We start from the raw sequence: 17621 nt of genomic DNA, 5'->3' as shown, positions 1-17621 counted from the left end.
AGGAATGCTTCTTACCATTGACCTTGTAACCGCTTTGCCCACCCCCAAAGGAAGGAAACTTGACCCAGTTATTGTTGTAAGACCCTAACTAGTGCAGGAGTCTGCTCATCCCCTGTCCCCTCAGCTGAGCGATTTGTACTGCTGGTACCACAAGCCATTGAATGTTAGTTCACATTTGAATCCTTAGTTAAAACATCTCAGAAAATTGTATGTTGATGTAATACTGAAATTGTGAGTGAAGAGGAATGTGGAATCAGATTTGTCACAACTGAAGCCAACACATGTCCCTGGCAGAGATGATCCTTCTTTCCTTGTAAAACAGGGATGACAGGCTGTTTGAGCACAAAGGATGTCCATCACCAGGGGCGTGCAGAGGGTCTCCCTGCAGCGGGAACATTTCTGCAGATGGATTGCCAATAGTGCAGAGAGTGTGGTTAAGATAAAAACCATGCAGTGGTTCCCAGAGCTAGAAGACATGGAGACTAAAAGAGAAAAACCCAAGTGCACTTGTAGTTGACTATCAGGACTTAATTTCCAGCCATATGAAGTTTACTATGAAAATAAAATGATGGATTAAGCCAAATAACGAATGCAGATGGAACTAATATCTTTGAAGAGATCTCAAAATTCTGTTCTCTGTCCTAGTATGGCTGAAGAATGTCAAGATCAGGAACCCTGATCTAATGAAAGTTACATGCTTTTTAACCAACTACTCATAAGTTTTATAGCCCAAACTGTTCATAACAACTTTTAGTATGATAGCAGTCTCTTAAAATTTAATTGGAATAATAAAGAAGAAACTAATATCAAAGTGAAGTTGTGGGACTATGTATTCTCTTGTCAGGTTATAACAGACTTTTTAAATATGTATTTAATATTTTTTTCCATCGTTATTAAGTCAGTTATCACTTAGAAACTAAGACACATGCCATTACCCTATGGTTATTAATAATAATTTTCTTTTTAAAGCTATTGGAATTACAATCATTCACTGTGAACAATTAACAAATATGTCAGTCAGTTTACTTTTGGGGGAGAGAACCTGGAATTGAACTCAGAACCTCATGACCTCACTCTTGCCAGGCAGGCTCAGCTACTGAGCTAAATTCCCAGCCCTCAATTTATTTTGTTAACCAATTTTCTTTTTAATGGAGTGAAAAGCTAGATTTTACTAACCATAGCAGATGGAAGAAAATTTTGTAAAACAGAAAAAGAAGCCTCAAGTTATTTGACAAGAAGGCAGCGTTTAGAAGATGCTTTTTATCTGTGTAGGAATGAAATTGTATTTGTTCAGAAAAGTGACAGCCAGTGTCTATAAAATAACTGGGTTTTATTTAAGGAGAATAAGCAGGCTTCATGTGTGAACTGGAAGGATGGACCCCATTTGGAGTGTTAGCCTGTTTCTCATTGGATTCTGCAAGATTTGGGTTGGAATTGTAGGCTCAAGTCTATCATTTGGAAGCAGACGTCTTTGTTTCTATTCCTGGAAGAGGGAGCTGGCATCATGGAATCATTCACTACCCACATGTTTTCAGCTGCTATCAGTAAGAAAAAGCCTTTCAACTCAGCATGTTTTCCATTTCTCCCTACTTCTATCTTATCTCAAAATATGTTAAGTTCTGAAGTTACCCAAACAACAGTGATGGAGTGATTTAAGTGGAAGAAAGATGGGCAAGAAACAGCACCATGTTCGGAGGTGCTTGTGGGGTATGGAAGTAGGGTTCACTTCTGGGAAAACTGTCTGTTGATGGGCAGGACCTACTATTCCATGCACAAGAACCGGGGAACTAGTGCTTCGAGGACTGGCAGTCCTTCCTGTTCCCCAGCTGTGGATCCTAATATTCTCTGTAGGCCTCCCCAGGGGAACAGGGACTCTGTCTGTAACTTTCTGTTTATCCAACAGTGTAATGTGCAGAACAGATTGTTTTGAAGTTTTCGAAGTTAATTGCCAGAGTGAACAGGTACTTTCTTTCAGTAAACAGTCCTGGAGAAGTTGCTACACATCAGGCATTCTGCCCCCAGGCTCCTACATCTCAGCACTTGACCCTTGTTTGGGAATCACCCTTAGCAGAGACCTACGCTGGGCTAGGCAAATGACAGTGCCTTGGGGAGGACCTGCGATGGAAATCTAGGTAGAGGCTGTTGTGGAAATATGAGGCATTGGGGAACCTTGTAGGGCCTGTGAATGTTATAGAGCACCTCCTCAAAGACAGCATTTGAACTGAACCTTGAAAGAATTTGGTCCCATGAAGAGTAGTGGGAAGAGGTTTTCAGAGAAAACAGACGGATTTCACAGAACAGGAAAATCTGGGAAATGGGCGCAGAAACTTCCTCCTCTTTGCTAGCCCCTTACTGTGTATCCGCCATGCCACAGATACGGTAATTTTTAAACCTTAACTCTCAGCCGTTAGGACACTGAGGCAGACTTTCTTAAAGTGGGAGTCACCTTGATCCTGGAAGAATCCTGAGGGCTTTTCCTAAAATGCTTTCTCTGCTGAGTCCTTTGGCTCCCTGGGCATTAACATCACTCCAAGCCCAGGAACCAGTCTTTCCTACCTGTGGTACCAGGAATGGAACTTACAAACTTGCACATGCTAGGCAGGTGGGTGTGCCGCTGAGCTATATCTCTGGCCTCTGTGGGCTTTCTAAATGCTGTTCCCAGGCCTGAGGCATTGCTTAGTGGACAAGCACCTGCTTGGCAAGCATAAAAGTCTTGAGTTTGATCCCTGACATCAAAAAACAACAAAGCTCTGAATAGAAGAACAGTAAGTGTTGTTCCCTTGCCTGGGTTCTATGCTGAGCTCCTGTTCTTGATAGCTGCTGCTAAACAGGAGCCCGGGGAAAGCAGGCACAGAGCTCAGTGCACTGCCCTTCCAGCATTGCTCTGGCAGTTCACCTGCTGCCTGCTTCCACTACAGCTTCCACCAGGAGAGGAGCCTGAGAAGGAAAGAACTGAGGTGCACAGGCTTCTTGGGTAGTTAAAACATTTAAAAGGGTATGGAATAAAGAGTAAGAGACCTTTCTCTCACACATGTACTTGTCAGCCAGATCCTGCAGCGTGGAATGCATTCTTCTAGGTTTTTCTGTATCTGAGAACATTGTACATACTCAGGTACAGTTTGTTTTTACTTTAAAAAGAATTAGCTCCATGTATTTCTCTGCAGCCTCAGTTTTTCTCCTTAGATATGTTGAGTGTAAGATGTTTTCTAACATCAATTAGAATTTGAGGGTAAGTCCTAATTTTTTTAAAAGTAAAGATGATTTGTTAGTCATTTTTAGCAAGTAAAAATTGTAGGCTGCCAGGTTAAATTTGAATTTCAGGTAAACAGTGGATTTTGAATTTCAGGTCAATAGTGAATACTTTTTTTTAATGGACATATGCTCCATGCAGTATTTGTAACAGGTATATATAAAAACTTTGTTGTTTTTATCTGAAGTGCAAATTTAGATAGGTGGCCAGTATCTTAAGTGTTATTTAACTACATATAACTGGTTGCTTGGGGATTGGTCTTGTGCTGAGCTGAGAAGGATAATTCTTGCATGAAGCTAGGAAGGTCCCATTTTCTGGGAAAGCCAGGCCAGGCCAGCGTTCATGCACCAGAGGACCACAGAGCTGGCCCTGGCACCCACTGCTCTCTGCCTCCTAGAGAGCTGGCCTGAGCAGCACCTTTGGAGCTGGGGCTGAGTTTGACCTCTGGGCTCATTGGCCTCCTGCAGTTACCAGTAGTAGCTACCTGAAAGTTGCATTAATTGAACTTTTAAAAACAAATGCTGTTATTTGTAGGAATTTGCAATGCAAACAGGCAGCCCTTCAAGCAATGCATATTGTAATTAGAGCAAGCTTTTAAGATTCTTTGAAGTACTAAATGTTTATGAAATTCAAATAGGGATGCCAATCTGCACAATAAAGGGGCTCTCCATGGTGTTTTTAAAAATCATCTATTTTGTAAATGTAAATATATGCCATAATTAGTGAGAAGTAACTGGAAGAGCTGGCCTGGCAGAGTTTAGTCCTATTATTATTATTTAAAGCAGCTGTGGCCAGAGAGCTGCATCTGCTGTCCTGTTGTGTTGGGCAGAGCACAATGGCATGAGGGGAATGGCTCAGATACATGTTTCCCTGCTGGACAGCGCCTCGCTCTCCCCAAATGCAGACTTTTTCTGGGGAAGTGTCCCATTGTCACCCTGAGCCCTCCCCCAGGTCTCTGAATGCCAGTGATGCACCCCAGAGTCTGTGCCAGGATGCAGATGTATGCAAATGAGCAGGGGAGGGCCACTGGCCACCAGCTTCCTCCAGACTCCCCAGCTCAGTACTGTCCTGGGGCCTTTCTGCCTGAGGGCGCACAGCCCAGTGGGAGCAATTGTCCTTTGGCGCCTGTAGAGCAGCTGCAAGGCCCGAGCAAGCTGCATGCCTTGCCTGGCCGAACCTCACCATGTGGCAGGCCTGGATGTCCGCCCACAGCGGGGGCTCAGCTCCTGGTACCGCCTGCCAAGAAGCCAGATGCTGCCATTGGAAAAAATTGCTTCACAATTTGAAATCTTAGTCCTTTGATCATGTCTCAGAGAGGATGCAGAGGAGAGGTTCAAAGTGGTGGTTTGAAAATGCCCGCGTCTCCTTGCATCCATCAGTGCCTATTATGCTGTCTCTAGTCAGGAACAATCCTCTTGATGTTTTCATTTTTGCAACCAAGTAATCCCTCCTACACAGCCTGTCCAAGCCCTTGGGTGGAATGGAAAGGAGGGGTGGATACGAAGGGAGTGTCCCCAGCCTGCTCCTGACCCCAAGCCCCTGCCACAGGGGTATTTGCTACCCTTTGTTTTGATGGGCTTTTCCGGAGGAAAACTTAGGACAAAGCAATTGTCGATCAGCAGATGCCTCTGCTCTGTGAACCATTGGCAACTGCTGGGTTGGCATTCACTTCGTGATCTTTCTGCCTCTGGCCCAGCCCTCATTCACCCCAGGAATCAGGGTCCCACATACCTGGGCTGGGCCTCATTTTTCCTTATGCATGAGATGGGAATGATCATATTTTTAAGACTGTTGCATTTTTCAGATTTACCAAAAGAAGATTAAACCGTGTGGAACACATCCTCACGTAAACAGGCTCACTGGGTGAGCCGTCATAGAGCAGAAGCTGTGGGCCCTCCTGGGTGGCGACTTAACTGTACTTGCTTCAGTCCTGGGAGCAGAGAGCAAAGAGGAAGGGACCTCTGGGTGGTGGTTTGCTGCTTTGCTCTCTGATGCTCTGTATCCATCTGCTTGCCTTCAAGACCTGCCTCTGCTTCCACCTCCCGTTGTTTTCCAGGCCCTGCTTATAAATAGGGTAATGTCTTTAATTCACTCAATGCACATTTGTTAACATTTGCCTTATTTCCAGAAAGAACTCTGTAGCATCTCTAATCACAGCTTTGTGGAAAAGATGGTAATTCTATACCTGTTCAAGCAGAGCAGTATGGATGGCCCAATATGTAAACCTTTTCACAAACTCACAAATGGGAAAATGCCAGTTGTATCTGTGCCACAGACACAGATGTGGATCAGGACCCAGCCTGTGTTTGTCATGGCTATCCCATCATGTTTATTTTTTATGAACCTCTGTCTACTCTTGAGTGAGGACAGTCTCAGTAGATGAGACCTGAGGCTCTGTCCTGGTCCATATTTCAAGTTGACAAGTTAATAGGAACGACTGTTGGTAGTATTAACAGCTGTCATTTGTACAGCTCATTACAGCTCACAGATGAGTTTCATATATGTTGTCTCCACCCCTTGCCCCAGTGGCCTGTAGCCACTGGTCATGTTCTCTGTGGACTGAGATGTGAAAAATGAGACGCTGCCATCCATGTGTCAGTCAGATTTCCGGGATGAGATAATGACAGTAAGAGGCAGCACCCACAGATTCCTAGACTAGAAGGAATGGAGACTTGAAACAGGATGAGGCTTAAAAATAGAATTAGATGCAGTATTTGAATCCTGGGAAGCAGCTAGGACTGAAGAGCCCTTTGCCTGTGAAAGGGAGCAGGAGGAAGATGTTAGGAAAGGTGAGAGAGAATTGCAGAGTTGTCCTATAGAAAGGTTCTTGGTCTGAGAAGGCAGATTTGTAGAAACTGTACCTGAAGTTCTAGTGATTTGATTGAGGCTTACCATGTGTGGTGAGCAGAATCAGGGCTGCCAAAGAACACATCAATATCCATATTCATGGCACCCATTAACATGTCCGATGGCACAGCAAATGGGAAGTAGTGTTGCTAATCTTCCGGTGGATTGCTTGGATTACCTGAGTGGGCTCAGTGCAGTTGAATAGCTCCTTAAAAGTATAAGATGGAAGCAAAACAAATCCAGGGCTGGGAATGTTACAGGAATGATATAAGACTTCAAATGATACAGGGGAATATAACTCCCAGATTGCTAGATGTATGGTATGCCAAGTTCATGTTCCCCAAAATCAGAGAATGAATTCTGATGAACAGAGTTTAAGAGTAGGAAACTTTTTGAGGGAAAGACAGCTCCTGCCTAAGCAAGACAGGAGGGAACCTGGAAAGTGGATTGACTGTGAGTCCACTTCTCAAAGGAAGTCTTATAGAGCAAAATCGTGAGGTGGGTATAAAGTAGGACAAAACTGTAGTTAACAATATGATTACAAGTACAGTCACTTGGGCTGTATTGATCCAGTGGGCCAGCAAGTCACATAATAAGTACACATGGAAAGAACAAGGACCTTTCCTGGAAGGAATGGTCAAGGAAGGTCTTGGCCTCCCACCCAGGTGGCTGATGCCTGTATAGAATATCGATCATCATTGTTTATCCCATGGGGAAGTGTGTAGGTGTAGTCACTTCAGCTTTGTCTTGAGGCCTGGCCTTCAGTGCACCTCTGATCATTTGTAATATGTTCTTATCTTCTGCACTGACTTCTCCGAGGACCCAGCACTATCTGACTGCTATATTTCTACCTAATGTAGCTGTCTATAATATAGAAGACACAAGGCTCCCAGAGCCTCCAGAAAGAAATCCATCCATCTAGTACCTGCATCTCAGCCTGATAAGTTGAATGCAGACCTACCAAAATACAAGATCAGTTGATGTTACAAGCTGCTAAATTTGCAGCCATTTGTGACAGCCACAGTGGAAAGCACTTTGGACAGGAAGGAGAACTGTGCAATAGTTGATAGCCAGCAGAGCCAGTGAAGTGATGTTTTCTCCTGTCCGAAGACAGTGTAGATCTGGGTGATGAGGATAGGGTTTCTGCGCTGGAAGGTAAAAGAGAGAGCGAGCCTCTGAACTGAATTTGTAATTCATGCTGGGCAAACCAGGAGGTTTCCTAGAAAGGCCCATCACCCCACTGGCCTCCCCACTGGCACTGGAGAGTGTTTCAAACCCAGCACGCACAGTATCGAATATGGCTTGTTTGTATGCATTGTGTGTGGGGGAGTATGTTTTGTGGGTTTTAGCTGGTTCCTGGATTTTTATATGTATTTGCTTTTAGAACACATTTCATGGTCAGTGAAAACTGATTATTAAGCAGAGAGAGTTTGACTCTAAGCAGTCCAGTCCTGATTTTCTTGCCTTCAGAGCCATAGGAAGCAGGTTTGCTTTACACCCTGTGTTTTCGCTGGGGGGATGTGTCAGCAGTGGGATGGGTAATGAGCTGTGCAGGAATCCTGCCCTCATTACAGGGTTCACCTCCTTTGTTGTTGGTCTAAGGCTCACTTCTTTCTTCAGTATTACCTTTGCTTCTGGGGAGTTCAGCCTCTGAATTTCTTTCTGGAATGGTCCTAATACCATCAGCTGACAGATAATTGTCTTTCACATGAAAATACCACCTCCTAGAAAATTCCTAGAGAGCAGCTACACTATGGTTGGATGGCTGCATGATTATTTTCTTGTGTTCAAGGGTAATTGCAAAGGAGTGGTAGTAGCGGATTGGCTATTTACCATTAATTGGGAAGACTTTTACAATGTAACCTATTAAATTTACACTGATAGTTATAAATTTTCCCCAAACTGTACAAAGAAAAAGAGAAAAAGCAAAATAATTCCAGAATAATCTGTTCCTTTTATCTAGATAAAGGTTACAGTGCACATGGGCCTTATGACCCACCACTTGCAGTCCCAGGAACACCTGCCAGAAACTCATCTGTGTGTTCATGAAATGATGTTCAAGATTGTCCAGAGTAGGTGCGATTTGCTGATACCCCAAAAGTCTCAACCATAATGGGATGGGTAGACTGTGACATTTTTGTTCAGTGTAGTCCACGGTAATGAGAGTGAACGAACCCCACAAAGCACTCACGTGAATGAGTCAATGGTGGGGAAACAAAACCAGGCATACACAAGTCCATTTATTTACAGTTCAAAACACAGAAAATTAAGATGCGATGTTTTAGGACCATGGCCACCCTTGAGGCAGAGGGGGTGCTTGTGACCCAGAGGGAGTGTATCTTAAGGGACTTGTGTTTCTTCATCTGGGTGCTGGTTCATTTGAAAATTAATTGCACTAGAAACTTCTGATTTGTGTACTTCTTTGAATGCATCTTTTACTTCCAGTTTCATGTAACATACTAAAGAAACAACTACAAAGCTACGTAAGTTGTTGACCTGGGAGTAGGTTTTTATAATGAATATTCTTTAATAACTTCTTTCTTGATAATTCATGTCATCGTAACTGCAGATCATCCATTCCAAATTAAACTTCAGTCAAGGTGTTGGGGAGTTCTGAGAGATGGTGGTGAAGCAAGGATGAGGTGGTAGGACTTACCTGATTCAGATGCAGCCCATTAGGAGGTTGTCTTGTCTGTGGGGACTTCATGAAGAATGGCAAAACCATTCTTTAAAACTATTCTTTTTATTATTACTATGTATCTGGTGTTCTAAATAATGTCACTGGTGAAATAGTCATCAAATCCTGTGTGGGTCTAAGTCCTAAATAATTGAAGTTACTGAATGTTTTATGTATACAAAGTACCCATGTATGTTTATTAGCTTTCCCATTGCCAGACACAAAACTACAACCACAACTTGAAGGAGGTGAGATTTAATTTGGTTCACAGTTTTACAGGGCTCAGTCTGTGGTCAGCTGGCTTCAAGACAAATCATGGCAAAAGAGTGGTGGAACGAAGCTGCTTAGTTTTCAGCAGCTGGGAGTCAGAGCAGGTGAGCAGGAGCCGCATCTCTCTGACCCACCCACACACACCCAAAAGTACATCCCACCAGTTTTCTGATGGCTCCCAAGCCCGTAAGACTGACACAGTCAAGTTTCACTTAGCATATGTAGTATCTGTCCATTGTGTTACTGATCCTTGAGTGATACACAAGAATTCAAGGTAGAACTCATCTCCAGAGTAGGTTCTTGGCAGTTGGAATCCTTCCAGGAGGCTTCAGGTGAAGCTGAGAGTCAGCAGCCCCTGCCGTGCTACCCCTCCCGCTCCTTAAAACAGATTTGTAAATAAGCCGCGGCATCACATAGTGATCTGGAAGAAGACCTTGGTCATTTACGTTCTCGCATTCTCAGAGTCTCTATATTTACGATGTTAAACAGCTGAAATGGAGTGCTAATTTATAGTAATAGATCCTCTCTGGTTGTCAAATCTGCTAGGTTCACTACTGCTATAGGATAGCCACTTTGGCTTCTTAGGCAGACTCTTAGGCAGACTTCTTAGGCAGTAAGGAAGGAACTGTGAGGATTGTGACAATTGTCAGCAACTCAGGATCATGCTGAACGCCAGTCTAAACTTGGTTAAAGATTAATGGTTTTAAATTGTGTACATTAAGAGATTATTTTGAGGGATTTAGCTCAGTGACATAAGCACCAGCTTGGCAAGCATGAGGTGGTAAGTTTGATCCCTGGTACCAAAAAAAAAAAAAAAAAAAAAAAAAAAGAGATTATTTTGTGTATTTTAAGTAACTTGAGGTTGACACTTTATTTTTGTAGAACTAGGGATTGAGAGGCTGGGGATTTAGCTCAGCGGCATAAGCGCCTGCCTTGCAAGTGTGGTTGTGAGTTCGATCCCTGATACTGATAGAAAAAGACAAAAAAAAAGTATTAAAGAAGTAGGGATTGAGCCTTGGGCCTTGGCATTGAACCTTCATCCCTCGTCCTAAGCCACAGTCTTGCCTTAGCCTTCTAGAGTGCTGGGATTACAGCACCAGCCAACAATCCTTGCAGAGAGTAACACTTTTTAATAACGATTTCACTCCATTTACTTTCCTGCCTCCATTATTTATTCCATTTGTTCCTTCCCACACATCCTTCTTTACACCACAAACACCAAATTGCTTGGACTGTTGACCAGTCTTTGAAAAGAATTTGATATTTTAAAAAGCTTAAATTAGCATATTAAATTTGCAGTATTAGTGCACAGTATCTTCATAGCATATAATCACTCATTTGCAAAGCTGCGAGTTTCTTAAAATTGAAAGAAAGAAAAACAAAAACAATTGTTGATACCCATCTTTTCTTCTAAACATAAATTTGTTAGTACCACGTCGTTGAGAAACACCCTGAGTACTCAATCGGTAGAACATAGCTTGCAGGGCAGCCGTGTAGCAGGGCAGCGTGTAACCCTGAAAGAGTGCAGCCATTTGTATTTTTTAATGACTATCCTCTATCAGTACTATTTAGGGTTTAAGATGGATTATTATTATTATAAAGCAAGATTTAAAAAAAATACAGTTGTGCTGTTTGTGCAACAACCATATATGCTTGAGTATCTGCTGCGTATACAGGGACCCTTGAGAGTTACATACCCCTGGTTACTTCTGGGGAGGTGAATAAATTCACAGGTAGAAGTAAAACTGTACACACATTTTACAAATCTCTCTCCCCTTTGCTTTGCACATACACTGAAACTTTTTGAAAAATACTGACCTGTTTGATATAAACTAACATTACAGTACTGAGAGCATATGAGTTCCTCCCCGTAAAAAGAACATCACTAATATCCCATTACCACAAACACCTGCCGCTTTGCAGTGCTGTGTATTCCAGGACATGATCAGAGCAAGGCCAGGCTCCCTTGGGTGCAGCCCGATGATCAGTGCAGGACTCTGGGCTCCCTAGTGCCCGGATGGCGAGACCCTGTTCTCTCCGGGGGCTGCAGCGCAGCTTGGGAAGCTCAGGTGTGGAGTGCAGTGAGGGAAAAGCCTCATTTTCCACTCTGGTGCTCTTCTGTGGAGCCAAAGGTTAAACCTTTGAAAGCCAGAAGAATGCACCTGTGGGCATTTTTATTTATTTATGACTAATGCCCCTTGCTGTTCCAAAATGTGAGGAAGCATACTGCATTTATGGATGCTGTAAAACCAGACAAAGTGCCAGTAGAGGCAGATGGAAACCAGTAGTACCAAGAGCTGCACAACAGATGGTAGAAGTGCCCGGGACAAGGAATTACTATACTGTCGTTCACACTAAGTGGAACTTGGAATTTCTTAGCACATGAGGTAAGAAGGGGAATACAAAGTACACAGTTCTCTGAAGGCGAAAAATGTGAAGTTTTGCCACACGGGATGGCCATGTTTCTAATATTCAATGCAAAAAAAATTTCAATGCAAGTCTTTATTTAAAAATAATAGATGGGCTCCTATCTTCATGGTGGCTAGTACCTGACAAGGTATTGAAATTAGCGAGTCCGAATGTGTTAAATCTCACAAAGTGGAAAATCTCATTTGAGTATCAGATCCTACCTCCTATGGTAAGAGCCATTATGATGCGCCTCATAGCGGCCTCTTGAAGTTCAGTGGCTATGCTGGATGCCATGTCTGTGTCTGTGCTGGTTCTCTCTTCTCCAAATTGTGGTTCGAGATGCCTTTTTGGATCTAATCTCATTAGCTTGGATCTCGCAGTCTCTGCTGTTACCCTGCCTGCTTAGAGCTAGTCGGTCTGTTGGTCTCAGGATGGAAGACAGCCTCCTGCCTCTCAGCTCCTCTCAGCCTTGCTGTCCCCACCTCACCCACCCCTTCACAGTCCTGCTTCCTGGCTCTGTCTCTCCTTAGGGAATGCTCCTCGGCCTCATAGGACCTCCTTCTTTAGATCCAAGCTGTAGAGCTTTGGAGAGCCCCTCCCTACTCTGTTCTGACTCCGTCCCTCTGTATGTCTGTCAGTGGGACTTCCTTCTCATCTTCATGCCTTACTTGCTAAATCATTAGCCCCAGGAGAGCAGGCACCAGCTTAGCTTTTGTTCACTCTTCTCCCAGCCTCTCCAAGAGCCTGGTGTGTGGGAGGGGATCTGCAAGTAATTAATGACAGCCCTCAGCTGTGGTGCTAAGTTGCCATCCCATGGACAGGGTGCTGTGTAAATAGTGGAAATTATTCCTCGCTGCAGCCTCACACTGTGGAAGGCAGAGTGGTAAGAGAGATAGCTCACTTTGGGAGCTCTTTTTATACAGGGGTTAGTGTGCTTATGAAAACAGAACCCTAAATACCTCTCAGACACTCCCAACACTGTTGTTGCTTTGGGGATTGAATTTCCAGCACAAATTTGGGGGACATTCAGATTATAGCAGTGACCTAAGTGCTGCAGTGGCTCCATGTCCTGTAGATCGTGTACAACCATACCTTACGGTGCCTTCTTTAGGAACAGTGCCTTTACACTGTCTGCTTTCTGGTGCGTTTGATGTGTTATTTACCGTCTACCCGCATAGTAGTTGTTTTATGTATGTACCTGTCTCACACATTAGGTTGTGGCCTGGCCCTGTCTGAGATCTAGCATAGGCTTCCCACAGCAAGAACTTGAGAAAAATGTATGGAACAAGTGGCACTAATTTAGCATGTTTGTAAGCCAGTCTTTACAAGACATTTTCCCCCTCTGGATGGTATCGCTTCCCGTAAAGTTTCAGTTTTACATATATAACACAAGGCTAGTTGGCTATGGAAGCTCCTGTTCTTGGTCTCTCAAAAAAATTGAATGTGAATTCATGTCCTGCTTTCTGCACACATCTCAGACCTATGGATGTTTTGTTGCAAGAAAGTAAACAGAATAGATACAAGTAGCAAATCACTTCCAGGGAGGACTCTGCAGGTTAGCATCCTCTACAGAAAGTAACTGCTGGACACTTGTTTTTAGACAGATATCTCTGAGCCACTCTCTCGCTGCCCAGCCACTGAGCGCCTTGCCCTCTAGCACTGGCCGCTTGTCGCCATAACAACTGGGATGAGAGAATAACCCACCCCCATTTCCTTTCCAACAGGCCGACTTAAACTGCAATATTCAAGATGATGCTGGGGCTTTTTATGGTGTAACCAGTCAGTACGAGAGTTCTGAAAACATGACAGTCACCTGTTCCACCAAAGTGTGCTCCTTTGGGAAGCAAGTAGTAGAAAAAGTAGAGGTAAGTTGGCCTCCGCAGACCAGAACTTCATTCCAGGCCAGCTGCTGCCTGCCCTTCAAGGTTCACAGGGGCAGGGAGTTGGACTTTTTGGTGTCTTCTCCTTTCCCGCCCCTTTTCTCAGTCTTACCTCTGTTACATCTAAAAGGCAAAATGACTTGGAAGCCCTTGGAAGCAGAGAGGAAGTCCCACATCAGCCCTCTCTCCGTCTGAAGTCAGCACTGTACAGCCACCTGAGCACCTTGGCGTGCGGCTTCTTTGGGAGTCTGGGAGTGGGCCTTGGCCTGTACCTCCTGGTGCAGGCACAGCTACCCTTTGTGAAGAACTGTCAGGGTGGTGTGCAGCTGACTGGCATCTGCCTTTACCCCTGACCTCTTGAGTTTGATATTGTTGCTTTTGCCATTTCTACTCTCTTCCTTTTAATTGTTTTAAATAGATTTAATTCTATATTTGGGTCAAATAGGTCCTTAGAGCATTTACATTTTCTGTCCCCCTCCTATTAGAGAATTCCATGTTTGTGTTACCAGAGTTTATTTGATTGATTCATGTACTAGGATTGAATCCAAGACCTTTGCACTGAGCTGTATTCCCAACCCGCCCCTTAAATTTTGAAACAGTCTTAAGTTGCCCAGGCTGGGCTCAAACTTGTGATCCTCCTGCCTCGTTCTCCCACAAGGCTGGGATTTTCAGTTGGCATTTCTTGCATAGCTGTGCTTTCCAGTGTCTTCTACTCTCCCCCACTCAGTCCTTGTTCAGTGGGTAGTTTTTATTTGCAGTTGGTCCAGACCTCTGAGGACAGGATCTCATCTGACAGTGGCACGGGCTTTGTGCTGCGGAATGAGAAAGGATGCTCCATGGGGAGGGTGCTTGTTAAGACCTAAATGCAGGGTGGCATTTGGGATTGTGGGGCAGAAGAGCCCAGTGAGTTGATTTGATCGTCACTGAAGTGTATGACCAGGTGCATGTGAGGTTACCTGTGTTCCTGGATTTGAGGGCTGGTTTTCTGGTGTTTGCAGATGAAGCAGCTGAAACTCTTTGGAAGTTCAGGGAGCAGGGAAAGGTTGCATTTTGCCAATAAAATCCCAGCAGTTTTCATGGAGAGGTAGTGTGACTGCAGTAGGTGGAATTTCACTCTAAATTTATTTACTTTATTTGGAATGTGTACCTAACTTTGGTGTGAAATATTAGGCTCTTTATATTTTCTTTCCAATGGATAGGTATTTGTGTTGAAGCCATTTCTTATGTGATTCAGCTTTTCCCAGTTGAACTGTATCCTGGCAGTTGTTCCTGGGCTCTATTCTCTTCCACCTCTCTTCGTGTCTACAGGTCCCACTACTGGGGAATTTCATCATGGTGGCTTTCAAGGAGATTCTGAGACAGTGTGAGACACACCAGCCAACCTCACCATTGTCACCATTATACCTCACCAGTGCACCCTACGTATTTTCTGAACTAGTCACCAGCATCTATTTCTATTTCCACACAATGGAAACATTTTTAAAATGTAAAGAGAAACAAAAACTTTGAGCAATCTAATTGTAATTGCATTAGATTTAAATGTTGTTTGGGAGAAAATCGACACATTATTAAATCTTTCAGTCCTACTCCTATTCACATTTCTGTCTCATTTAGGTATTTTGTCTCTTGTCAAATATAGTTCTGAATATATACTATGTAACTTGTTGCAGTTGTGTGTTTCTAGATTCTGATTATTAGAATGGAGAAGGACACTTGGGTTTTCACAGTCCACCTGCTTGAAGAGCCGCCTTCAGTGTGGCCATTCTAGTGGCATCTCTCGCTTAACTCACATTCTTTTCCTCACTACATTCTTGGTTTTCTGTCTGTAATCTTAGTGACAGAAAAAAAGAGAGAGAAGAAGCCTTTTAATTTCTTCCAGCGTTTGTGTCGGGTTTTTAAATCACTGTTTTCTCATTTTCTCATTTGCTAGCCCTTCAGCCACACAGTAGTGGAGGAAGAAGCAGTGATGGCAGATCTCCTTGTAGAGCCATGATGTTAATGACAGTATGGGCATTTTGCCATTTAGAGTTCTATTTACCGTTGGCTTTTATGCTAAAGTGCTGCTTCTTCTATGTATGTATTGACCACGTATAACATGGTATTTTGAAGTGTTACATACATTGTGGAATGGCTAAATGAGTTAATTCCCACATGGAACCCCCCTTTTGTGATGACAACACTTAAAATGTTGCTTGACAGTGTTTGAGAATGAAACACCTTGGTATTAGCGATAATCACTGTTGCACAATGGATCCCCGGAGCTGACCTGCAGGTGGTTGAATCCTGTCCCTTGTCACTACCATCTCTTCCCAGTGGTATCACTAAACAGATCCCTCATCCTGGGCCTATCCACAGTTAGTGTCTACTGACATTTTCAGTGTTTTAGGATTCAGCTTTAGTAATTTGTGTTTTCTGGGGAGCGACTCAGTTCTCTTAAGTTTGCTCTGCTTCATTTTCCTTCAAGTCATGTGAAGTACCCGCTTCTGATCTCTATTCGCTGTAATTGCTGTCTCGCTTCTTTTCTTTATTCTCCTTTGTTAAGTGTGTAAAGGGTTTATTTGGTCTTTTTGAAGAACCAGTTTTTAAATGCTTTCTGTCCACACTTTATCTTTCATTGAATTGTGCTTTTATCATTATTAATTTCCCATTCTTGGTTTCCTTTGATTTGTGGTTTGGTTTTCTTTTGTGGGGTTTTAAAAAAAAATTTTTTTTTAATGTGTACTTAGTTCTGCAGTTTTTCATTATTAATGATTAAGACACGAGACTACTTCCCTAATTTTCATCAAATAAAGTTTTATTTTGTCTAAAAAGTTTGAATGTCTTTTCCTTTTCACTGCTCTTTATGAAGCTTATAATGTCCTTTTTATTTCTTATGTCATCTGTGGTTATCTGGAAGTACTTCCTATATTTAAATATTTCCTCAGGGGTCTTCAAACTGCTTGTAGATTGGTCTGTCTTCCTTCCTTCCTTCCTTCCTTCCTTCCTTCCTTCCTTCCTTCCTTCCTTCCTTCCTTCCTTCCTTCCATCCAGGGTCTCACAGTCAGTGTGAGGTAACTAGCTTTCCCTGAGGTTGAGAAGTCAGTTGCACTGTTGTTGGGATAGGATAGAGGGATTTTTGCAGGTTCTTGAAGAACTGAAACTTCCTTTGGCCTGTTCTCTCTGATCTCCTTTATGTAGAGAATTACTAAGCAAAATGCTGTAGTGTTTTTTTATGTACAAATTTCCTACAAGGCATGTAAACATTATGCACTGCAAACATATTAATAAGAAAATAAAACATTCTTTAACTACCATCTTATTACCTATTTTTTTAAACATCGAGAAAAGTAACAGATTATGTATATGGAGTAATTTGGATCTAGGATTTTTTTTTTTAACTAGGTAAGAAAAAATTGGGCTGGAAAAGGTAGCAAGTTACAAGGCAGTCGACACTGACACATCTAGCTTGCCAGCCGAGTTCCAACAAACCCAGAAAAAGTTTTTGCATCAATATGTGTGGAGTTCAAAATTCAGAAGTTTCGAAGCAGTTGAGTAGCAGTGTATGACTGCAGTGGCTGTTGGTGGTGTTTTGAAGTCCCAAGTATAAACACATTCACATCCTTTTGTCCTTACAGACGGAGTATGCAAGGTTCGAGAATGGCCGATTTGTATACCGAATAAACCGTTCCCCGATGTGTGAATATATGATCAACTTCATCCACAAGCTCAAACACTTACCAGAGAAATATATGATGAACAGTGTTTTGGAAAACTTCACAATTTTATTGGTAATGATTTTGTCTCTTTCCTACCTTGGCAGGACTCTGCCCTGAGGCTTGTTGATTGTAAGGAAAGAAGTGAGCCTGGGGTGCACTGAGGCCTTGGCCAAGGGCACATGACTCTCACCTGGGGCCCCTGTCATGTGGTCAGCTAGCAGCTGATTCACAGCACCTGTGAGCTCTTAGGCCCCATCTGGGCTGGACTCAGTGGGAGGGACAGGATCTCACCTGGCTGAGGTGTCTAAGCTTGGCAGAAAAATGGCGATTTCAGTAGATGGTAAAAGTGGTGGTCCTGGATTAACTCTGGTTGCGCATTAAAAAGACCTGGGGACCTTATAAATATCAGACTGCATCCTAGGTGAGTCACATCAGAATCTCTGAGGGGAGGATTCAGGCATGTGCATTTCCTTTTAAGTTTCTCCGCATAATTCCAGTGTTAGCCAGACTTACCTCAGCAAGTATGTGGATAGATGTCATAGGTAAAACAGAAGCTAAGTCAATAGAGTTGTACTTCAAACATACCTTGACTC

At 43.2% G+C, this 17621-nt stretch overlaps 1 protein-coding gene across 11 annotated transcripts in view; it reads left to right on the top strand.

The window, feature by feature from the left end:
* The window catches only part of Tead1 (TEA domain transcription factor 1), a 246989-nt gene that overhangs the window by 217680 nt on the left and 11688 nt on the right, over positions 1 to 17621 (top strand). For all 11 annotated transcript variants that reach the window (XM_063251898.1, XM_063251892.1, XM_063251890.1 and 8 more), the window contains 2 exons: positions 13178 to 13318; positions 16948 to 17100. In XM_063251898.1, coding sequence (XP_063107968.1) covers positions 13178 to 13318; positions 16948 to 17100 — 294 coding nt within the window. The remainder of the gene's footprint in view (positions 1 to 13177; positions 13319 to 16947; positions 17101 to 17621) is intronic.

This window comes from Cavia porcellus, unplaced genomic scaffold (genome assembly GCF_034190915.1).
Source record: "Cavia porcellus strain 051 isolate PalLab524CR breed Dunkin Hartley unplaced genomic scaffold, mCavPor4.1 scaffold_6, whole genome shotgun sequence".
Lineage (NCBI taxonomy): Eukaryota > Metazoa > Chordata > Mammalia > Rodentia > Caviidae > Cavia > Cavia porcellus.
The sequence above is the reverse complement of the archived record's forward strand: the minus strand, read 5'-3'. Positions and strand labels throughout refer to the sequence as shown.